General features: G+C 41.4%; 1 protein-coding gene across 1 annotated transcript in view; it reads left to right on the forward strand.

Annotated features, from left to right (window-relative positions):
* The window catches only part of SHQ1 (SHQ1, H/ACA ribonucleoprotein assembly factor), a 112,143-nt gene that overhangs the window by 55,967 nt on the left and 30,777 nt on the right, over positions 1-25,399 (forward strand). Inside the window, 2 exon segments of the mRNA XM_030570247.1 lie at positions 1,994-2,117; positions 16,731-16,851. Of these exon segments, the coding sequence (XP_030426107.1) occupies positions 1,994-2,117; positions 16,731-16,851 (245 nt within the window).

Here is a 25,399-nt window from a genome sequence, read left to right on the forward strand (position 1 = left end):
AGCAAGCAGCAACTGCAGCCTGGTTGCAGACAGAAGACAAAATGTTAGGCTCTTGGCTGCAGCAGAACAGTAAATTTCATGACAGAAATAGTGAATTTCATGGCATCTTGAAAAATATCCCAAATTCATAGTTGCAGAATTGCAGAATCCACAGGCCCCTGATTGAGTTTACATCTCTCAGAGCTATTGTTTCAGGGTGTCTGCAGACGTGGGCTGTGGATGCTTAACATTGCTTTGCCCTTGGTTCATGTTCTCAGCCTCTTTTTTAAACTCCTGTGCACCTTAACAGAGCCAGTACAGCCAAGACTGAGTGAACTGAATTCTATTCCGTTCTGTGCATCTTTCAGTGGAATTGTTCACTGAGTTCTGTTACATCTGTATAAAGCAGTAGGGTTGCCCAGATGGGACTGAGGGGCTCATCTGCCCTGTGGAACCTTTTATTTCTGGTGAAGATAAAGAAGATAGAAAGAACCCAGCTTAATAGTCTGAGCCAAGACTCTGTTGGTAGGGTTGGCAATTTGAAAGAAAAAAAAGGGCATAATCCTGCAAGCACTTCCAGTGATGCACTATTAATGATAGGAAACACTATTCAGTAGTAAGAGTTTGCGGGGATTGGGCCTTCGGTTCTGTAGTTTTTAACATGTCAGTGCCATGTGTGTTACTGTGTAACACTGTAGTTAGACGCAACTGATGAAGTTATAAATGCAGTGACGGTCTTGACTCTTGTAATGAAGAGGTTTTCTTATGCATGTGCACTTAACGTACAATGTAGCAATTGGTGCCTCAGCCACAGTCAGCAGTAGACTTTACACCCAGGAAATTCAGTTGTCTGGCACCAAGTTATTAACAACAATGGCCAGGTCTATACTACAGACCTATATTAGTATAACTGTGTTGTTGAGGGGTGTGAAAAATCCACATCCCTGAGCGACATAGTGCTGTCTATGTGGTTGGTACAACTATGTCGACGGGAGAGCTGCTCTTGCCAACATAGCTGTTGCCTCTCAGGGAGGTGGGTTAGCTATGCTGACAGAGGAACTGTAGCGCTGTACATGAAGACAAGCCCTTCATCTGTTATGCAAACCATGTAGAAGTAGCATGCTTTCATCAATCTGTGAATGATGTTGCATGAGATATTGTTTGTTTGAACTGACTGCCATTTTGCTGTGTATGAAATATACACACTTTATGACTAACGTTAATGACTAACAATACATAAAAAATTAAAATATGTATCAAACTGTTAAAATGAAAAAAGTTTGCAATGTTAATATAATGTGAACAAGTGCTGAGTGGTTGGCAATAGTGGTTTTTATTAATTTTAATCAATTGCAAATTCAGGATGAAAAGTTTTTTGTTTTTGTTTTTTTTAATTCATAAATAGAAAGTTTTATCTATGAAGAATGAAAGATGGAAAGGAAATCACTCCTGAGAGAATCTTTAATAACTCACTAATGCCTCTGGCCTAAGTAAACTAGAGGTAGTCTTCACTCATGAAGAAGGACAATGAGCTGGCTTCCCAGGGGAGATATAGTTCTCTCTATCTTCAATATCTATAATTTGCTAAAAGGCAAAGGCATATATCATTTTTAGTGTTCTTGAGTGTGTATACATGGATTCTGTTGTTTTTAATTTTTATTTATTTTTAAAAGGCTTTTTATTGCTCTTTTTAATATACCTAATGTTAAGAGACAGACTTATTGCTGTAATGTAAAGAATGGCAAAGACTTCAGTTAAATATTTTATTGTAATGTGCCCTGAATTCAATATTTTTCAGTTAAAAACTACTAAAATTTATCAGATTTATAATTGTACCATGTAAGTTGAAAGTGCTGGGTCTTGTTTCTGTTTAAAATTAACCTATTTTTTCCATAGCTGTTAAAACTATAGACCTTTTTGTGCGTGTTGCAATAAGGTCTTTTAAAAAAAATTAATTACTATGTGCTTTTTTAATTCACGTAAATTAACCATACAATTTCATTGATGCTCTCAGAGTTTCACTAGTATTCCTGAGGTTCTGGTATCCTTTGGAAGAAGAGTTTTATGTTATCCACTCTACAGACATTTCAGATTAGTGACACGAGCCTTCAGTGATACTGTCATGATATTGCAACTAGGTGAGATACTTAATTTTTTACTATATGTATTAATTAGTCATATACAGTGAAGTTTGGCCATACTATATATTTATTTGTATGGGGGATGAGGGGCCCTTGTCTACACAGAACATTGGTACACACCAACCAGGGTGTAAATTCTAGTGCACACCAACATGTCGTGCACTAACTGCCTGTGTGGACTTTACTGACATGCACTAAAAGTTCCTTAATGCATGTTGACATAATATTATGAGACTTTATCAACATGCACTAGGGAACAATAGAGTATGTCAGCAGGGTCAAAATGGACCATTTGTGCATCACACGCTGGTGTGCACAAGAACTTAACACCCTTGCTGGTGCGCATTAACGCACAGTGTGGACAAGTCCTGTGTGTGTGCACACACGTGTATTACAGTGAGGAAAAAGGTTTTCCTTTACTGCGCAAAAGTAGAGTTAGGAAGCTACTGTCATGCACAGTTAGGTGTTATACTTTTGTTTTGTGCCCTGTTTTAAAGTATCTAAAGTACACTTTTAATTATAATTGCATTGTATTTCTAATGGTGGATCATGGCCAAAAGTTTAGCTGCACATCTGTAGTTAGCTCTTCCTGTGGTGTTTAATTGCCTGACCTAAAACCTTTGATTGTGGCTGCCATTCTGTTCAATGAAATACAGCTGATCCTGATATGCAGTCCCTCACTGGAATACATACATTGTGTGCTACACAATCTGGATCATCGGAGCAGCTTCCCCATCTTGATCCATGATTTGGAAGAGCTATTCCATTAAAGTAACACTTGTGAATGGTGCTAAGAATTGTTCTGAAAGTAAATTTACTTTACTGTTAAATTCATTTTTTTAGCTAGCTAGTTTCCCAGAGGCAGAGCTTCTGATGATATTAAACTGATTTGGTCCCATTAGCTATGACATTTTTTTTCTGTATTTCAAATAATCATACTAGACTTCTGAGGTTCCTTAGTTCCAAAAATACGCTGTCACTTGTGCCAGATTAATACTGGCATATAGGTGCACTAATTTTTAAGGAACAGTTGTGGGGGCTTTTATCTGTGTGGTTCTTTTAGCCTGAGAGTTGCCATTTCCTTTGTGGGTTTAGAAAAAATGGTTGGGACAGCTGTGCATTAGGTGCAATGATGGAATGAACAGGTCAGAAATACAGATTTTTTTCTTTTTTAATAAGGCCATGGCTGAAGGTATTAAGCATGAACTTTAATGGAGCACTCTTATGGTATAACTGTATTTATACATCACTAAGATGGAATAAATTTTAACAGAACTAACATGTTGTTTTATCAGTGACCCAGAAAAGGCTGAAATAACAGCTTCATGATGTGGAAAGGATCAAAATAATGCAGTATGCATCATAATTTTTTGTATCACTTTCAAAGTCATAATTATATCTTAGGGGGAGAGGAAGAGATCTATAAGTTTGACTTTTAGTGCGCTGCCCCTGGCTTTTATCTACGCAAAATCAGGCAGTGTTAAATAACCAAATAGTGCTGTGTAAACAAAACATAGAGTAGTGGGATTCCATATGGATAGGTTTTGTTTATTTTAAATTGAATTAAAAGCTGATGGCACTACGTATTTGAACCTTTGGTTTGTTTCACACTTTAGGAGTAGGGCTGTCCTCTCTTTAATTATATGTTCAGTGTACCTTCTTTCACATATGGGCAAATTTTCAAAACTGCTATCATGTCAGTTTCAATTGTACAGTTGTATGCACACATGTTGATATCTTGGGTTGTTAAAATTACTTACAACCATGCTGTGTTTTGTGAATTACTACATTAAAAAAAGCAGTTTCTTCTATATTGATAACTCTTAATTCTTTGAAGAAAAAATTGTATTAACAGATTATTTGTCATGGTGTGTGAGAGTTGCAGGAATCGAAAATTATACTGATATCTGGAACTTGCAAAATTAATTCTGGGCCAGTGTAAAAAAAAAAGTGCTACTTGTCCAATTTACCACTGACAAAATAAAGGTCAGGGAATGAAGTTAAGCAGGGAAAGTATCAAGCCTCCTTTCCAATTAATTCCATTGGATCTGTGTAGCATCTCTTGAGTGCGGAAAAAATTAAATGCTTATGATACCAGACATAGTGTAGCGTTCAGGCAGTCTGTCAGGGGATGTCTACACAGCAAAGCTGCGTGTTGGCTAACCTGGGTGAGCTAGCTTGAATCCAGCTTGTGTAAGTATTGATAATGGTGAAGACTGCGCAGTATGGGCTTCACCCCAAGCTAGTGAGCCGAGTACCTAGCCAGGGTTTTGCTGGCTTTGTGCTACTTGCCCTGAACCCATGCTGGGCTGTCCTCTCTACTGTTGTTACCTATGCCAAGCTAGTTCAGGTAGTCTAGCACTCTCTACAGCTTTTGCTGTGTACACGTGGCCTCTGATTTACTGTAGGAGGGATCCACAACAGAGATACTATGTACGTTTTTATTGTAATTTTGTGGCACAAAAGAGATTTACAGAATGAGCATTCAGTGACCCAACAAATAAATATTAAAAAGATTTTGGTAACACAAACAGCACCCATGTTCTAAGTTAAGTCTAGGATTGCTTTAGTGGACTCGTGTGAATACTTCAGGAAACCAGTAAATTTTTTCAACGTTTGTTGCTTGATATGTCATCACTGGAAAGAATAACGCTTGATTTGTGAAGTACAACTGTCTTGCACTGTGATGGTATTCTTGAAATAGAAATGAGAGGATTGTTACTATTGTTTATAATAATAATGTCTAGAGATAATTCAATAATGTGTGCTGGGTACTGTACAAACACAACAGTAAGCATTCGCTGCCCCAAAGATCTGACAGTTGAGATAGACAAGACAAGGGGTAGGGGAAAGGAATAATAACATAGCAAAGAGTGAATTATATGATGACCTGTGAACATCATGTTACTGCCATCATTATTATTATTATTATTATTATTATTATTGGTAGGGTTTTGTTAGGAGGGGTTTAGCTAAATGGAAAGACAAGGAAAAAGAGAGAGGAACAGTTGAAGAGAAATGATGAGAGGAAGAAGAAAGGATGCACAGAGTAAGGTACGCAGGACAGGTTTGGAGTGCAGCCAAGATGAAGAGAATACGAGGGAGGAAGCGCTGGGAGGTGGCTGGAGCAAACAGCCAGTCAGAGCAGAAGGGAAAATTACTAACGAAAACTATAGGACATATTTTGATGGTATCTTCACTTTCATTGTATGACAGACTCAAGGCCAAATTATCTGTTTGTCTCAATTGCCGCAGCTGGCTTAAATTCAGCCAGAACACCAGCAGAGAATTTTACCCTTTGATTATTAATTCCTTGTTTAAAATACAGGCTGAACACCTATGGTGCTGTGTCAATAATAAAAATAATAGATATGTTCATTAAAAACAAACCAGACTCACTTTCACATAAGTCACTGAGCAGTAGCAGCCTTATCATTACCAAATCTGGGTGGGTTCTAAACATCCTGATCTTAAAAGGAGCAGAACACCTTCAGTTCCTGTTGAAGTTACTAAGGCACTAAGTGGATAATTTGGAGCAGAAATGCTACATATGCCTTCATTAGGGCCCTACCAAATTCATGGCCATGAAAAACATGTCACAGACTGTGAAATCTGGTCTCTCCCCATGAAATTTTGTGTGTTTTTACCCTCTACTATACAGATTTCAGCAGTGGGGGAAGGGGAGTGAGAGACCAGCATTTCTCAAACTGGGGGTCCTGGCCCAAAAAGGAGTTGCAGGAACGTTGCAGTGTTGCCATCCTTGTTTCTGTACTGCCTTCAGAGCTATGATGCATCCCATGAGCCATCTAAACTTTAATCATTTTAATACTTAACAGCAGAAAAGTATTGAAAAAAGTGGAAATATGACAGGTTTAGTTTCATTCAACTGCATACCATGCATTTCTTGTGCTGTATTGGTTACCTAGGAAACCATTGCAGGAAGAAATGTCATTGGCTGTATTGGTAGGTTGATTGTCAGAGTTGTGGGTGGAATTTCAAGAGCTCAGATTGTGCATGTAAGGCACAAAAAGTGAATGCTTGCCCATTTCAGCATGTGTGTTTATTGGTAAAAAGAAGGAAACTGCAGTGAATATAAGCCATGATATTCTTTAAATATTACCTAAGAAGTTAAATAGATTCTAATGGGTTAATTTAGTCAGAAGGGGAAAATAGTCTTAATCTATTGGGCGGAGGGGCAAAATAGTTAATATAGTGGCGGTGATATAAACAAAAATTATTAATATTGATAGTGTTGAAAATGCCAGTATTTATGTGCTGTAGTTATTTCTTGCTATTGTAGTTGAGAATGTGTGGTATATAAGGCCTTTAATTCTTAAATTAAAAAACCACAAGAATATAACTAATGTTAAGTGTATTTAATAGATCTATACCTTACCAGAAAACAGTATGAAATAAATAGGAACCTATATATGAATTTGAAAAAGGAGACGGATGTTCAAACCATATTAACCTACAGTTTTTTGCTCATACTATCTAAACAGCTTACCACAGATACACTCAACAAAATGTTTACTTCTTCAAATTCCATGGAAAATCTAAGAAGGTCTTTGGGGCCTTTTTGTTTTTGTACAGTGCCTAGCATATTGTATATACTACTGAAAGCATAATACAAGTAAATATAATATTATATGGTGGATTGTGTGTTATAGTGTATCATATTTATCTTCGGAGTATTGAACGCACTGAACCACAAACATCATGCTTGTTAACATATCCAAATGTATACATTACACACAGGTAAATGTGACTTGCTTTCATCATTTGGAAGCTAATGCTAGTAATAAAACTTACCCATAAAACCATTCCTTTTCCTGAATCTAGCAAAACACTTAAGCACGTGCTTAACTTTCAACAAGTCAGTAGTCTAATTGACTTTATACTCAATTGAGGCCTTTTGCTATATGATGATAGATGAAGCTGGAGCGTAGTACAATAATATATTTGGAATTTAAAGCTGAATAAGATATTTTGGCAATGAAATTCATTGCTGCTATGATAGTGTCTGATGTGTTCAGTATATTGATAACGTACACAAAATGCATAGCCCAAAGTCTGAGACTGTGTACGAGATGGACACTTTCCAAAGGCACTTTAACAGAGCATAACCCTGTGAATGTTAAGGAACAGCTCCTAGGAAACTACTCATTTCTACTCATTAAAAAGTAGTTTGTCAGTTTTGCCACAAACAGTTAACAAACCTAGAGATCAGTCATTAAATGAGTTACTAACCAGTTTTTCAGAAACTGTTGCTTTTCCAAAATATTATTCAATTGACGTAATAGAAAAATGTACATAAAAAGAGAACAACTGCCAGGAAAACAGTTGGACAGGTAACTCATGAAGGAAAATTGTGACTTAATTTGTTTTAAAAATGTAGAGTTTACTCCCAATGTTCACAATATTGAATTTTTTTTGAGCTGGTCGGTATACTAAAGGGCGCATGAAACATTCATTTAAATCAGAAGCACAGTAGGCTAATTTTTATTAAGACCTCAAGGATCACATGCTCTGGGTTGTCAATGCTTTGAATGTTTTTAAATGCTTTTACAGCAAAGCTATTTAAGAGCGAATGCTTTGATTGCAGTATCCTGTCATATCTAAAAAGCGATTAAGTCCTGTGGCACCTTTATAGACTAACAAAAGTATTGGAGCATAAGCTTTCGTGGGTGAATACCTTCTTTGTCAGACGGCTAACACGGCTACCCCTCTGATACTTGTCATATCTAAGTTATCTGAAAACATTTACAAATACTATTTGTATTAGATTTAAGAAATTTCTGATTTGTGAGTTATTGATACATACAAGCTATAAAATTGCTTCAAAAATAAACAAGTATATCAAAACTGACAGATGATTAAAGCACAGATTAATCATATGTAGCTTTGGTATATTTATATAAACATTGTTTTTCCTCTTCAATAAATCTGTAGGCATCCATATACATCTTTACCCCGATATAACATGAATTTGGATATAATGCAGTAAAGCAGCCCTCCGCGGGAGGGGGCTGCGTACTGTGGCAGATCAAAGCAAGTTTGATATAACGCGGTTTCACCTACAACGCAGCAAAAAATTTTGGGCTCCCGAGGGCAGCATTATATTGGGGTAAAGGTGTACATTTTTTTTTTTGAAATATTGGAGACATGTAGTATTTCTGTCATTAGATAATGCTAGTTTGTGTATTTTACATTTATTAGCTGCTTATAAAGATATAAACCATTGTGCTCCTTTGTGTGAGGTTAAAGAATATCCTATGCTTTTTTCAGCATACATATGAACAATAAATAATTGAGAACTACAAATCAATCTCTTTTTATATATAATTAGTCATCAATTTCTTAATTTCTTCTGATGGATGTTAGCACCAAGACCTTTCTGCTTGTTTTGTAACAGAGTGGTGGCTGTAGGTGGCAGCACTTCATTTCTGGTTTACTTTCATTGGACTCTCTTGTAGGACACACAGAAATGTGATTGATCAAACCTGCCATCAAATTGTAAAACACAATACTGTAAAATTACCATGTTTGCCAACAAATCAAGGATTGTATTTGCCAACAAGGATCTTTGAAGATTCAGAATTGCACAGAAATTCTAGAGCCAGTAACACTAAATATTGCCTTTGACACTTCAAAATGAAATTTTAAGTTAATCCAAAATAGATTAATGTTCATTTGCATTAATTCATGTTAACATATATCTGTTTGTCATACAGATACACTGAGTTTTTTAGTATACTTCTCTCTGCTTAAATATTCTTGAGATTTTGTCTTAGAATCTGATGACTGTGTTGATGCAGACACAAGGGGTTGGTGACATCTTTTATAGTCCTCATATATTCAGCTTCATGCTATCCTTTAATATCTTTAAGAGGGAGACAATAAAAGTTCAGTTTATTTCTTTAGATGCAAACTCATTTTGCTGCTTGGAAGTATGTGGAAAAAATATATAGAATTGTCTTTGGGAAAAGAGCTTAATTCACTTGATTTGATGCTATGGAGGGAGAAAAAACCAGATTGAGGAGATCAAAAATAGCTGAATGAATTGTATAGTCTCCCGTTACTTCATAAATGCTTTATTTTCAATGCATGAGCTACTGAGCCAGTGAAAAAGATTACTGTGACTTGATTTCTGTTATATCAAATGATTGATGTAGATTTAGGCCCAAATTATACCCTCCTACGCACAACCTCATAGGATAGGAAAAAGTCCTTCTGTAACACCATGAGTTTAAAATTGTGGGATTTCTGCTTCAGGCAGTCATAGTAGTGAACTCCTGCAGAGTCTAACAATCTGTGAGCAAATGCGCTGGCTCTTATGGCACTTTTTGTGTTTAATATAATGAAGTTTTATACATATTTATAAGATCATTGTTTCCAATTGTCTTACAGATGTGGGATCTTTTTATATATTTATTTTAAAATCTGTCCCACTAACTTTTAAGCAATCAGAAAACATCTGTTCAATAAAAGCAGTTTATTAACTGCTCAATATAATGTAATACCGTAACTTTACAAATAAACTAAATTGTTACAGGTTAATGTTTTCATTTATTTAAGGCACCTTAAAATGAATTCTATTTACCATACATAGGTTTGTTTCTGTGATCGTTGTATGACTTGGAAAAATTTTGGTGCAGCAAATACCTATGATGAAACAAAGAAAATCTTTAGTTCACAAACGTTTACATTGATTTTGTGCACATTCTTAAACACTTATCATTACTTTCTGAATAGTTTGTTTCCTGCTTCAACCTTGATTTGGGTCTTTGCACTGTATAAAAAGATTGAAATTGCCCATGCTTGGTACTTGGTAATCAAGCTGATATTCAGTCTTGTGTTTCCAAACTACAAAATAAAGTTAACTGCAGCAAGTGACTTGAAGAAAAGGAATTTAGGGCCAAAATAGTGGCATGGTATTCATAGGTCATGAAATCTTAGACGTGAGTAAAGCACAGATGCTAGTAAAGGCCAAAAACAAGTGTCCTTGGACAGAACTCAGCATTTATCATGGTGATAGACCAGCAAATGAGTTACACTTTCTAGAATAGCTACATGACTTTAGATACTATTTTTATATGCCTCTTATTTATTCTTTGAGTGTAGTCCCTATAGATGTATGTGCCTCTGTGCACTCTTGATTGGAGACTGCAAAGTAATGTCCATCATTCCATGCCTGCACAGAACAGTGCCTTTTGTTCTGAATGAGGGCACATAGGGTGGCGTGAGCCGACCACCACTCAGTTCCTTCTCAGTTGCCTGCAACTCAGGACAGAGAGTTCTGCTGTCTGCTGTATTTGCCTTAACTTGTGAATTCCCTACTCCCATGAGTCCCTTTCATGAAGAACATCCTAGGCAGGGCCAGTGCAACCATTTAGGCAACCTAGGCGGTTGCCTAGGGCACTAGGATTTGGTGAGTGCCATTTTCTTTAGCAGCGACCGCGGCAGCTGGCGCCCCGGTTGCCGCTGGCATTTAGGCAGTGGGAGCTGGGGCAGGGGAGTGCAGGGAGGGGGCGGCACGCAGGGGAACTTCCCGCCCCAGCTCACCCCTGCCCCACTTCCTCCCCGAGCACACTGGGGCTGCTTCACTTCTCCTGCCTCCCAGGCTTGCGGTGCCAATCAGCTTAGGTGCCACAAGCCTGGGAGGCGGGAGAAGTGAAGCAGCCACGGCGTGCTCGGGGTAGAGGCGGAGCAGCGGGGGTGCCTCAGGGCGGAGGGTGGGGAGCTGCCGCAAGAGGGGGTGCCTCAGGGCAGAGGGGTGGTGCTGCCATGGGGGAGGGTGCCTCAGGGTGGGGGCGCTGGGGCGGGCGCAAAGTGGAAGTTTCGCCTAGAGCTTGAAACATCCTTGCACCGGCCCTGATCCTAGGGAATGTACATTGTAGGCCCAGAGATTGACTATCTCTGAGCTCCCTTCACTTGTCCCCCTCCCCAGTGGAGTTATTGGAACTTATGGAGCCCTACAGCAACCAACTGTCAGGGACCTAAGTGAAAACAGCAGCCCCCACCGGTACCATGTCACCTACTGGCATCTCTAGACTGTCCTGTGCTACGTCACACATTGGTACCACACACTTGTCTGGTTTGGATGATATACAGGAGGAATAAGAATCTCAGGTGGAGGAGATTTCACCTCCATCTCTGGATAAGGTGGTAATGTCACCACTGCCCTCCCACGCTGATGATTTTAAGACCTTCCAGGACCGCAGGAAAAGGCAAGCGGACTCGCTTCAGATGCTGCTGGAGGAAGTGTGAAAGTCTAAGCATTCCTTGGTGGATATCCTGAATGTCAGTCCCCAGGGAAAGATTGCTATCACCTCAGTGAGGTGAACAGGGGAGCTGGGAGTGCTCTTGGTGAGCCCACGATGTATCACCTTCTACAAAGACATCTCCATCCTTGCTTCCTCCCAAAGGTCTCTTCGGAACATAACATTAACCAGGAGATTCACTATCTGTTTTCTACTCAAAACGTCATGCCTCTAGAGAAGAATCAAACCTTTGTTTACTGTGTTAGGAGGGCCCTTGCTTTCTGTGTGGATAGGACTAAATCATTCAGGCTTCTCCTAGACTATTTGTAGCAGTTGCAGGTAGGATGAAGGGTCAGCCGATTTCCACGCAAACTAAGTGAGTTTCGGGTTGCATCGTTACCTGCTATGAAAATGCCAGCATGCATCCCATCTCACAGAGCAACAGTGTATTCTAAACCTCAGTCCACGTTGACAGGGCTACTAAAGGACATTCCCATAGCAGAAATTGGCAGGACTGCTATTTGGTCTTCCACCTATACCTTTGACAAACATTACGCCATCTTACCTGCTTCTAGCGATACCGCCACCTTTAGTGGTGATGGGTTTTGAACTATTCTGGACTTGCCTCCTCAGCACTCCTTGATGGGTTACTGCTTGAGAGTCTCCTATGGTGGAGCATCCCCAGGGACATGAACTTGAAAAAGTTACCTCATAGTAACTTGAGTTCTTTGAGATTTTTTTTTAGCTGTGGATGTTCCACCTCCCACCTTCCTTTTGCTCTACTGCAGAGTTAGGCTTCAAGGTCAATAAGGAATTGAGTGGCAGTGGACTTGGACCTCCCTATATGCCCTTATCAGAGCATGAGACACTGATCTGCACAGCCGTTGGCCTGCAGACACTACTTTGCAGTCTGTGATAGAGAGCACAGATAGAGTTCAGGAACCTACTCAGGGCACTCATTCTCTGAGGAAAGAATTGACTGAAAGGCCTCAATTAATAGGCTCTGGAGGGAGTTGTATTTACCTGGCGGGCTGCTGTAATGAATGGACTTTAGGTATGGATAGGAGAACAGGTTCCAACAAGTCCCCTTTTCTCTCCTCAAAAATGCAAAAGAAAAGTGGGATTGTGGGACAAGGAAGCTGTTAGAAATAAATTAGATTGGAGGTGACAGGCAAGAAATGAACATACAAAGCACATTTTTTCTTTCACTCTGGAGGAAACTCTGAAGTCTGGAGTGCAACTAAAAGTAAAATATTCAAGGGAGGAGAAAAGACAGAAACACCCACTAGAGGGGAGAAATATTAATAGGTTAATTTAAGGTGATATATGTTAATTACGTTTCTTCTTTGAGTAGTGTTCCTGTGGGTTCTCCACATCATGATGTGTGTCTGCCTGTGCACACTTGATCTGTGGTTTTTGCCAGCAGTGTCTGTGGGGTCTGGCTTTGCGCCATGCAAATTCTTACGTTCTGGTACAAGAATATATAGGGAGGGTGGGACTTGCTGCCACACTCTAGTTACTTTTCAGCCATCTGTGGCTGGAAACAGAGCGTTGCAGTGTCAGTTAGCTAGCTACACAGCTTGCTCTCTCTTCCCCTTAAACTTTTATTTTCTTTATTTTATGGGGGTTTTTTAAGTTTGTGCTTTTTTGGGATGGGATTCTCTCTTCCCTTTATCATTTGCCCAATCTGAGCCTTTGTTTTTTGGGTTTTTTTTTTTTGTCTTGGGTCTTATCTGTGTCAGATAGTCAAGCCGCCTTGGCTCCCTGGGAGGACTCACATCCTTTCAAATGTAAGGGTATGTCTACACTGTCAAGTTTCTGCACCACAAGTTATCACTTTTACTAAAATGCTGGAATTAAACCGCTGTTGCGTGTCCACACTGTGCTGCTTGTGATGCTGGAGCACATCCACATTAGCAGCTCTTGCAATGGCAAAGACAGCAGTGCAGTGTAATAGCTATCCCACTGTGCAACTGGCTGCAGAGTGCCTTGGGAAGGGTTTGCAATGCACACACACATGCCTACCTCTGTGTTCAACAGCAGGAGCACTTCACATTAATGGTTTCCTTTGTGTCCTGGAGCAGATCAGCACAGCACACACTGGCTGTCAGAAACCATGCTTTGAAGGAGGAGGGACGCATGTTTCCAGGGCAGCCAAGTTCAAAACAATGAGCAGAGTGGTCACTTGAGGCATTATGGGACAGCTCCGGAGGCCAATTACAGCACAGAACGCAATCAAGTGCATACCCTGGGAATAGAGCGCTGGAGCCTCTGCACAAATAGTCTTACGACTCTCATCGAGGTGGTTCTTTTCCAGTGCTACAACTGAGGAGTTTCTGCACACAAAGTGGCTTGGCAGTGTGTACATGTCTGCAGTTTGAGTGCAGAAAGCCACTTTACTGCGCTGAAACTTGCCAAGGCCTTAGATCGGTTCAGGGTTTAAAAGCAGCTCTGAGAAATGGAGGGAGAACAGACTTAATTGCCTGTTGATTGAGTGAGTGTTGTCTGAGACCCATGGGGTACAATTCACCCCCTGTACCTTGGACCCGGTTGCTCACACTCCTGGTGACCATGTCAGTTGCAATGGTAAGCAAAGACCCTGAGGGCCCTTCAGAACCATCCAGACCCTCAGAGAAGAAAAGGCCACATTCTTCAGAACAGGCTAAGAGAAGGGGAGAGTTACCCCCCTCAGTCTGGTTCTCAGGAGACCTTTCATCCTGGTTCCACTGAGGCTTCAATCATCTCTGGTACTGAGACCAGAGCACTGGCTAAGAAAACCATGCTGCATACCAAAAAGCCATCAGGTAAAGCAACTTAGAACAGCACTAGCATCAAACCACACCGTCTCTAGAGCCATACCAAAATCATTCAGTGCCATCTTCTGTAACCAGATGAGAAGGGCACACCATCTGCCCTTCAGTACCCTCTCCAGTACCGCTCAACGTAAGGGCTCTTGAAGCTTCCTGTCCAGAGTCCCCGGTACCATCCAAGCTGCTATTCAGTGATGGTCTTTGAATCCTGGAAGGAGCTGAAATGATTTTACAAACTATTCAAAGTTTTCATCTTTCATTGAACACCTGCCTCAGAATCAGAGGGAACAACTTAATGCCCCCATAAGAGAAGGGCAGACAATTGCTGAGATGTCTCTTCGGGTCTCAGTGCTGCTGATACAGCTGTGCATTCCATGGATATGGCAGTAATCATGCCCCAAGCTTCTTGGCTGCCTCTGACTTCCCGGGTGAGGTCCAAAATATGATCAAGGACCTTATCTTTGGAGGGCCTACATTATATAGTGACTCTTCATATTCTTACACTCCCAGGCAACACTACAATCTTTGGGCATCTATATACCCCAGACAAGGAGAAAATACAGTAGATTGCAGATGCCTCAATGTCTTGCCCAGGCCACTGCCAGCCCTGAGAACAGCTGAACTCTTATTAGTGTTATATTATTATAGTCACATAATATATTCCTTCTTTTTCTTTTTGCCAATGTAAACAATATGCGACTTGAAGGACAGTGTGATGAAAATGAAATCTGTGACAACATCCATTTGTGTCTTATTTAAACAGAATAGAACTGTAACAAAGCATACTTCCCCTTCCTCTTCCCTTAGTGTACTGGATGGCTCCTGATTTTGTGAAATCATTGCAGCAATGTATAAATTGGGTATGAAATGAAAATTCCCCTTTCTGTCTAGTGTACAAGGACACTAGACAAGTGCTATGGAATCATTAAGTTGATGTGCCGTTTGCTGTAGCAGGAGACCCGTCAGAAAAGCAACTAAATCCCCATGAATATCAGTGAAATAGAATCAAGGGATACGGGGGCATCAGAGAGAGAATCTCGAACCCAGTTTGCCCCCTGTCTTTTATGTGTCGTGAAAACTTTTAAAACCTGTTTTATACTCTTTTGTTGTTGTTGCTAACTGCAAACTGTTCTGGCTGGTGGTTTGACAGCTAAACAGGGTTTTCACTTTGTCATTTTTTAAAGAAAATGGGTCTGCTTCTTTGGGGGGAGGGATAGCTAGGCGGTTTGAGCATTGGCCTGATAAACCCAGGGGTGTGAGTTCAATCCTTGAGGGGGCCATTTGGGGAACTGGGGTAAAAATCTGGGGATTGGTCCTGCTTTGAGCAGCGGGTTGGACTAGATGACCTCCTTAGGTCCCTTCCAACCCTGATATTCTATGATTCCATGATAAGTCAGAATAGTCTGTCTTGACAGATATTCAGGACAATAAAGTTTAGAAGTTATTGTTCAGCACCATGCTTGTGCATCTTAATTTTTATCTGATTCTCTCTCTAGTTTTCTGTTAGGCTGCACTGGAAAGGAATTAGTCATTCTCCAGCTTCTCCACACCTACCGTTTATACCGTATTGTACACCTTCTCCTCCCTACTCCTTTGGGTAGACATACTCAGACAGGGGCTCTTCTGTGCAGAGGTACTTCTCTGATAAAATCTTGTGGTTGAACAGCAGGGGGAGTTCTACAAGAGAGAAACTCAGATCTTAATTTTTTATTTATTTAGAGTGTAACCTTGCCAAGCTGAGATTAAATAATGTAAGAGGAGCTCACTCCAGCAGAGAGGGACTGGTAGACACCCTCTGCACACTTCATATTTTTTATTAGCTATACTTGTTTTCACTGTCTAATAAAAATGGATTTTAAAAGTTTTCTCACTAGCACTTAAGCCTTAGTGGTTTTGAAGCGTTTGAAAAATGGTGCAAGGAAGTGCTAAGTAATTAGAAAATGTTTGTCGCTAAACATCTGCTTTGCAGAAATGGTGACATATGAAAGAAGAATGAAGCAGAGCAGGTCTCTTCTGGTAGTGAAATAAGAAAATGTATTTCTGCTGCCAAAGAATCATCTTTCAGAGATTTATCCAATGTTTTTAAAAATGGGATTTTTTTTTAGTTATTAGGAATGTATGATGAGTTATTTTTTATCCCAGACATTTGAGCTGCCAATCAGTCTGTCACTAACAGCAGCAGGAAACAGTCTAATGAATTCTAAGACTCCGACCCTCCAACGAACTCTAAATGGGCACGCTTTCATTAACTTCAGTAAAGCTCAGTGTGTGCAAAGGAGTCCAAATGAAGAGAATTTGTGCAATTGGGACCTAAATCTCTCCTCCCTTTATTTTGTTTTTTAAATGAGGGAGAATGGGAGAATTCCAATCAAATGATCAAGGCACTATCTCAACATAAAGAGGTAATAAGATTGCGCCGCACCTGCCATATATATAAAGTGTTGCAATGAAATGTTTATTAAGGTGTCAAGTGTAAGACTGTAATGTTTTAGTTTTCATTTGTTTATTTTTCAAAAAGCATAAATGTTTTTTTCCAGGTAAAAGTGCTGTTTTGAAATGCCTGTTGGATATTCACAAGATTTTTCGAGAAAATGACCCTGCCTACATCCTTAATGATCTCTACATTACAGACTATTGTATTTGGATTCAAAAAACAAAGTAAGTTTTAAATCAGTTGCTATTCTGAGAGAGTTTTTAGCATATTGTATCCAGGAACAAGTGTTGATAATCTGTAAAGGTCTCAAATGAAAAAAAAAATTCTTTTCTTAAAATCATAAATGGATATCTGTTCAATCTTTCACTTATTAAGCTTACCTAACATGCTAGTCATGCAAGACAAAAGAAGGCATTTTATTTTTTTAATAATGCTGGTAGTAGTAGAAGACTAGAAGGTTTGCTTTTAAATAAAAATATAAATTCCGTTTGTTTGCAGACTGCTAAAACATAGGAGAGGTAAAACTTTATAAGAGTGTTCATGTAACTGCACAGAAATCAAGAAGCTTTTTCAAGGAATTAAAATGATTAAAAAACATTCATGTAATATGTTGAAAAAAGTTTGTGGCAACTCACAAATCCTGAATTGGATGTCTTGAGCTAATGACACACACAAAATAATTCATGACTTTGGCATTTTACCTTTACTGGTTGTACTAATTGGTTTCAGCACCTTTAATGAGGATTATAGCACAAATCCAGCTGAATAAATGCAGTCTCCACCAGTTTCTTCCTGGGGTATAGAGGAAGCTGCGATGGACTGTTCAGCTGATTCTCCACCTGTCAGTGCAGTGTTTTGCTACTTACTCCAAGCAGCAGTGTAGGACACAGGAGCCTCAGTAACTCCAGAATGCCCTGGTACAGTCATGGTTGTAAAATGTACTATATGTTGATGTGTTTAAAACTGCTCTGTGAACATCTTGCTGCGGAAGGCATGGTAATTGATATACAGTATAATATAGTATCATCCTGATATGGCTTGATGGTCTGTAAGCAGCCTCTACATCTTAGTCTGTAATTTAACACAGAGAGGTTCACAAGAAATTGTGAATCCTTTAAATCTACCAGTCGCAAAAAGCAGATTATATTGGATGACATGCCCAAGAAAATTTCAGAGGAAGTATTAGGGCAGAAAGGGAAATATGAAAGAATCTTTTATTTTATGTAAAATATGGATCCAACTTAAATAGCCCAATATTAAGTAATGATACATCTCTGAGTTCTGAGGGTTTTTTAAATTAAAACATGTAGTTTGACATAACCAGAATGTCTCAATGAGTAATAGCCCTGCAATTCTCAACTGCCTGTTAGTAAATGCTGTGTATTACCTGATTGTTTATTCATTTGCTCTTTAGTGTATTTTTTAAATGATTAATTTTGCTCCCGCTATGAAGAGTGGGGGAAAAAAAATCTATTACAGTATAAAAGACTTTTAATCCCAGTGTAGCAAAATACTGCTAATTCAATCAGTTTTCACTTCTTTGATTAGGCCAGTTTATGTCAGTAGCCTAAAGAGAGCCGCTGGAGAATTCATAAGCAAACCGAAGCTTTAGTAGAGAAAGTACAGTAAATGAAGATGGGTCTTTTCATGCATCTTTCACGAAGAAATGAGTCCTAGGAGAGAAGCATTGCTGCTGTTCACGTCAGTGAATATAACATCTAGCAAGCCAGTCATTGGAACTTAGCCTTTCTTCAGATGCAGTGGAGGAAAATGTAGGGTTGATATAAGGAACTGATAGATTAATACATTTACTGTAAGACGCATACATTAGGTACCAGTTAAGCAGAACTGGAAAGAGGCAATTAAGCTATCTTACTGTCATAATGATATGGCACAATAGTTGCCTGCCATTAGGAGAGCAAGAGACAGAGGAACTGCAGAATCAATCTCCTGTTTTTAGGCCCTGAATCGGGAAAGCATTTAATCATGTGCTCATGTCCTTTTCCATTCAGGAAAACACTGAACCGTAAGCTTGAAATTAAGCACCTGCTTAAGTGCTGGCCTGAACAGAGACGTTTCTTGAATCAGAGTCTTAATGTTTTCCACTGTAAATGTTGCAGGAAATCATTAGGTTCACATATGATTTCAAATAATATATAAGGGAATCAAAAATAGGCATTGGCTGGTCTGCTAACAGCAGGGTGGGGGAAGCACATCCTAATAGAATACATGATCACATAGAATCCCTGTGGAAGCTGCTGCAGTTGCTTACCTTGAAAGGGTATATGGGGATGGGGAGGGAGGGTGGGAATATTTAGGTATTTATAGCTATCTTTAATGAAGTGTTTTGTTCTTTTTGAAATCTGTTGATGATACTCTCTACTTTTGGTCTTCGTTTTATGGTTTTGTCATTCCTGTTCTTTGCTCCTCTGAACACGTGACTAAAATGTTATCCCCTTCTTCCCTGGGTGTTCATCTGCTCTTGTGGCTGGCAGCATCAGCCCCACTGCTGGTTCAAAGTCTGTGAAGGCAGGTCCTGTTTTCTTGCCTCTGATTTGTAAGCAACCCGTAATAGAGGCTGCTGAGCCTTTTTGTTTCCATCTGCTTTTACAAGTCTCCTGGCTCCTTTCTGCAATGAAAAACTTGGATACTTATGAAAGCGGAGACACCTCCATTAGTTCTCCCTGGGACAACAGTTTGGGAGCCTCTGGTTTAGGACAATTGTATATATTAATGCACTTTCAAATCCTAGATTAGAAGAGTGTCCTAGAGTTCTTGTTACACAAGGCTTTCAGTTTAAGGCCTTGTCCACAGTACAGTCGTGTATTTGTAACCAGTTATTGACAGACTCATCTGACTCAGTCAGAACAAACAGTTTGAATCAGGGCTTTGGAGCGGAGCCTGGAGCAGGAGCGCGGAGCAGTGGAGCTGCAGGTTTTTGCCTGGAGCTGGAACGGAGCCGGAGCACAGCTCCAAAGCCCTGGTTTGAATTATGTCCACAATGCAGCTTTTCTGATTCAGAGCTGGAGATAAATATGCTTCACATCTCTGCCTACCAGGCACTGTGCTTATGTTTGCATCAGTGATTTCTGGGAAAACCTGGGCAGTTGTCCGATGTTGCTTCAGCAGAGGAGAATGTGCCCAGAAGACACTGTGAGGTTTCTTAGGGTATGTAGGACTGAGAGTCACTGTGTTTGTTTCCTCCCTCCCACCCCCTGCCTCCAGCGAGCAGGAAACTTGCTTGTGCTTAACTGAATGTCACGTCCCTGACACCATCAGTTGTTTGCCACCCAAACAGTCTTCTCGGGGCTATGCCAGCCCTTACTTTGCTTTGCAGATTAACAATAGGTGCACCACAGTCCCTGAGCCCTTTGAAGCATTGCACTGTAATGGCCAGCCTCTTCTCTACCAAAAGTCATAGAAATATCAGATTTGCTGTTCCCGTGGGAACAATGTACACCAGTGGTTTCCAACCTTTTTATGCCCAAGATCACTTTTTTGAATATAAGGGCAATCCAGGATCTGCCCCGCCCTTCCCCAAAGCCCCACCCTGCTCACTCTATTCCCCCCTGTCTCCGTTGCTTGCTCTCCCCAACCCTCACTTTGACCAAGCCGGAGCAGGAGGTTGGGGTTCGGGAGGGAGTGCTGGCTCTGGGAGGGGTCCAAGGGATCCTCAGTGTGGGAGGGGGCTGTGGGCTGAGCCTAGGGAAGAGGGTTAGGGTTCAGAAGAACTTGCATGCTCTGGGAGAGAGTTTGGGTGCAGGAGGGGGCTCCAGGCTGAGGCAGAGTGTTGGGATGCAAGAGGGGGCATGGGGTGCTGGCTCTGGGAAGGGGCTCAGAGCTGGGGCAGGGGTTTGTGGTGCAGGAGGGGATATGGGGTGCTGTTTAGGGGAGGGGGCATGGAGTGGGGGGGCACAGGATGCAGGAGGTGGTATAGGGTGCTGGCTCTGAGAGGGGGCTCAGGGCTGGGGCAGGGGCTTGGGATGCAGGAGGGGGTATGGTGGCTGCAGGTTGGGTGGTGGAAGAGAAATGCTTGTGTATGATTTTAAACACAGTGATGTGGTCATAGTTGAAAGCAAATGAGCTGTTGAACAAAATGCTGCTATATAGGTAGTTACGTCTGATTTGGTGAATACCATCTGGTTATTTTGCTTATATTAGAGGTGGTTCTTTGCTGATCCTTGTGTATTCCACTGTGGGTACACATCTGTCCCGGGATGGCACCAAGCCAGAAGCTGCTGTCCTGTAGGAGTTCATCATACATCGTTCTGATGGCACCTCTCCTAGCAGTGGAGCCTATATTCTTCTTTTCAGGGGAGTTGGATTTTATTGAACTGGCCTCACTTCAAGGACAAGATCTAAGCCCAACCAGAGGGTCCAGAATTTCTTGGGTGCCTTTGCAATTCTACAAGGCCGAGTTCATGTGGGACTGCCATGAGGACTTCCCCAACCAGTGTTTGACCCCTCACATTGGCCTTATTGCTGACTTTGGGGCCCAAAAAAAACCATGAAGAATCTGTACAGTCCTCTCAAGCATCATTGTGTCATTCCCTTCCCAGAGAGGAAACCAGACTTCCTCAAGAGGCTATACAGGAGGAAAGAAGGAAGAAGAACCAGAATCAATGGTACTGGCAATCCTACCAAGAATGTTTTCATTTTCTCATGCTCCAGCCTCTCCTCCTCTACCTGATGACAACAGGCAGTTTCAAGCTCTCCCAAGGAGGGTGGCAGATGCATTCCATTTCCCCCAGGGGAGGTCCAGAAGACACCTCAGAGCTCCTGGACCTCCTACAGAGTGTTGTGCCTAATAAAATACCACACCTCATTAGTGATGCTATTCTGGAGCCTGCCAGAGCTGTCTGGCACACACCAGCAGCATGTGTCCCCATGCCTAAGGGGCAGAAGAGAGATACTCCATACCAGCCAAGAGAGCAGAATATTTATTTACATGCCGTGTTCTGAACTCTTCAGGTTTACATGGTGCTACAGAGCGAAGTAGACAATATCAGTAAGGTTTTCTCTCTAACAAAGAGGCTAAATGACTAGTTCTCCTTGGGAGAAAAATCTTCACCTCAGCCATTGAACAATTCAGAACATCAAATTATCAAATGTTGCTTTCTAAATATGACTATTTACTCAAAATTAACTGAATTTTCAAACAAATTTCTACAAGAGAATAGCAAACAGTTCAAATTATTATTGTGGAAGGTGAAACTGGTTGCCAGATCCTCCCTCCAGACTACGGCCGATGCCGCTGACACAGCCTCCTGGTCAGTGGCTATGATAATCATCATGCATAGAGAGTCCTGGCTCCACTTGTCAGGATTCCCCAGGGATGGTCAGTCCATAGCAGATGACTTTGAAGGACTCAAGGGCTACCCTTCACATCACGGGGATATACACCCCAGTTCCCTAAAGGAAATTCCATAGGCCACAAACATAAAAACCCAGGCTGCCACCTCAACTCTTTAATGATCAGAGAGGATACAAATCATCACAAAAAAGACAAAGAACACAGAGAACCAAGCCTAACACTCCGCTTCCTCCTTCCTTCCAACCACAGCATCCTGTTAAAAAGTTCTTTTGATAGTATCTTTGAGAGCTGTGAATCCATCCAGATGTTGCATCCTTCATCTGAGAATCCAGATACTCAATTTGGTGGCCGCCTAACCCACTTCTCCCACAGGTGGTGAACAATAACAGTGGTCAAATTGGGTACTTGAGATCATTCACTCATAGAATTCACTTCCCTTCTCCTTCCAAAGCCGCCATCCCTCTTCAAGATAACTTTTCAAGAGAGGTTGCCCAGTCAAGAAGCAGCTCCCTACTCCTCTTGGGAGTCATAGAGCTGGAATCCCCTCAACACCAAGGGAAGAGATTCTATTCACAATATTTTCTCATCCTGAAAGAGAAGGGAGGATGGAGACCTATCTTGGCTCTCAGACAGCTCAATGTCTTTATCCACAAAATGATGTTCAGAATGGTCACACTGCCATCAATAATTCCATCTATGAACAGAAATGATTGACTCACAGCTCTTAATCTGAAGGATGCCTGCTTTCATATAGACATACACCTCTCACACAGGAGATTACTCATGTTCATAGTGGGCAAGAACCATTACCAGTAGAGAGTGCTCCCTTTCAGCTTCTCCACAGAACCAGAGGTATTTGCAAAGATAGTCTCAGAGGTAGCAGCACACTTTACAAAAGGTCTTCAGTTTTTCCATACATGAATGATTGATTGGCCATTGGTGGGGAAGTCATAACAAGAAGTAGTGATAACAGCTTCTTCCCTAATCAACTTCCTGGCATCTTTAGGAATCAGTGTGAACACAGAAAAGTCTGTTTTAGCTCCCACGCAGACTGCAGTTTATTGGCGCAGCCATGGACTTTGTTACCACCAAAACATATCTCCCTCATGACCCATTACAAAAGAATCTTGTCCACAGACAGCTGTCTGCTTATGCCTGGTCCTTGTAGGTCACTTGGCATCTTGCACTTGTGTCCTCTTTCATGAGACTTCTTTGTTGCGTACAACCTTGGCTATGCACAGTCTGTGCTCCAAGCAGACGTGGCATAGACAAATTAATTACACTCCTTCCGGGGTGTAAGACTGGGCTTTGGGATACATCTACACTGCACTCTCCTTGTGGTGGCATGTAGAGTACCTACACTGCACACTCCCCTAGCACGAGTATAAATAGCAGTGCGTATGGTGAGGCACTGATCAGGCAAGTAAAGACATGCCTGAATGCTTTAGGATAGGTACCTTACACAGTTCTCTGAGCACCCATGAATTGCCTCCCCTGTCTGCATTGCTATTTGCTCCTCTGTCTCCCAGGCTCTGGTAGCTCCCTGCTGCTAGAGCCTTTCCCTGATGCAAGGAAAGATTCTGGCAGCAGAGAGGCAGCGAGGAAAGGCTCCTGTCAGCTCTCTGCTACCAAGGCTTGTCCCTGCTGTCTCCCTCCTGCCAGAGCCTTTCACTGATGCGTGTAGCTACACACTGCAGTGAGGAAGCAATTAGCTTTTCACTGTGGTATGTAGCTACAAGTACCCTGCCAGAGGTGTTCAGTGTAGCCATAACCTCACTGGACAGATAGAGACCATGTATGTGTTGGAGTTCCATTTTCTCGCCCTCCACTTGCGAGGGCCCTGATTGTGAAATCTCTTTGTTGGGATGGGGTGCCCATTTGGATGAGCAGACCATACGAGAAACATGGACTTCCCAGAAGTCCAGGATACACACAAACCTTTTAGAGCAGAAAACAGCTTGAGAAGCCTGCAAACATTTTCTACTACTAGTACAAAATCATGTGCAGATGATGTTGAACTATGTGACAACAGTGTTCTACATTAGCAAACAATGGGGTTTAGAATCCCTTGCCCCCATCCCCTACCCCCTGCCCCTTTGCATAGAAGCATTAATCTGTGGAACTGGTGTATTCAACACCAGATTACTCCCTTAACAGTGCACTTCACAAGAGACCACAGTACACTAGTAGATAGTCTCAGCAGGCACTTTGTCACAGAACACGTGGGAACTCCATGACTTGGTGGTCCCGAGCGTTTTCCAACTATTGGGGATTCTGTCTTGCAACCTGTTTGCATCCCTGGGAGCAAAAAATGCATAATGTCCTGATCCAGGGCAGGTTGAGGTCAGGACTCTGTGGGAGAGGCACTCCTAATCCTGTGATCAGGACCCATAGTGCATTCCCACCCATTCTCCTTTAATGTCGGGTTCTGAGGAAGAATCCAGCAGGATGGAGTGGTGGTGACCCTGATTGTGCCCCGATTTTTTATTCTCCTGTCCCATACAGTTGTCAGCATGTCCACTGATCACAATCCAGTCCTTCCTTGTCTCTCTGATCCAGGACAAAGGCAAAGTCAGGCATCTCAATCCAGATTTCCTCCATCTCACAACATATTTGTATAGGCATCAGCACTAGAGAAGGACATGTTCAGAAATTGTCCAGAACATTCTCAATAATAGTAGGAAGAAGTCCACTAGAAAGTGCTACACTGCCAAGTTGAACAGATTCTCCATCTGATGCCAACATCATCTATCAGTTCCAAAGGACTCTGACATCCTTACCATCCAAGGCTATTTACTCTCCTTAAAGGCATCAGGTCTGTCCATCAGTTCTATTCGGGTACACCTAGCAGCCATTAGCCGTCACCCGCCCAATTGAAAACAGCTTAACTTTCATCCATTCAGTGACTGCATGGTTTCTGAGAAGCCTAATCAGGACTTACCCACAGGTGACAAAACTCACGCGGGCATGGGATCTCAGTGTAGTTCTTTCTGTGTTAATAGGGTCTCTCTTTGGGCCCTTAGCTATCTGCTTGCTGACATATCTATCAGTGAAGGTTTCCTTTCCATCACCTCAGCTAGAAGGGTAGGAAACTGAGGCCCATGTGGGTGATCACTGTATACAATTTTCTATAAGGATAATGTTTCTTTGAGACTGCACCCCAGATTTACCACCAAGGTGATCTCAGACTCATTTGAACCAAGCAACTTAATTTATCTTGCCTTTTCGTGAAGTCACATGTCAGCAATGACAACAAGAGACTTCATTCTCAGGATGTAGTGCTGAGCTTTGGCGCTGTAACTGACAGAGAACAAGACTGTTATGGAGAATTGCTAGACTGTTTGTCCCTGGCAGGATGGAAGAAAGGAGAAGTGATTTTCTTAGCAGCGATTTTCAAATGGATCTCAGGCTGTATTCTATGATGTTTGAAAGTTGGCAGGTACACCCTCCTGCCACAA

This window comes from Gopherus evgoodei, chromosome 7 (genome assembly GCF_007399415.2).
Source record: "Gopherus evgoodei ecotype Sinaloan lineage chromosome 7, rGopEvg1_v1.p, whole genome shotgun sequence".
Classification (NCBI taxonomy): Eukaryota; Metazoa; Chordata; order Testudines; family Testudinidae; genus Gopherus; species Gopherus evgoodei.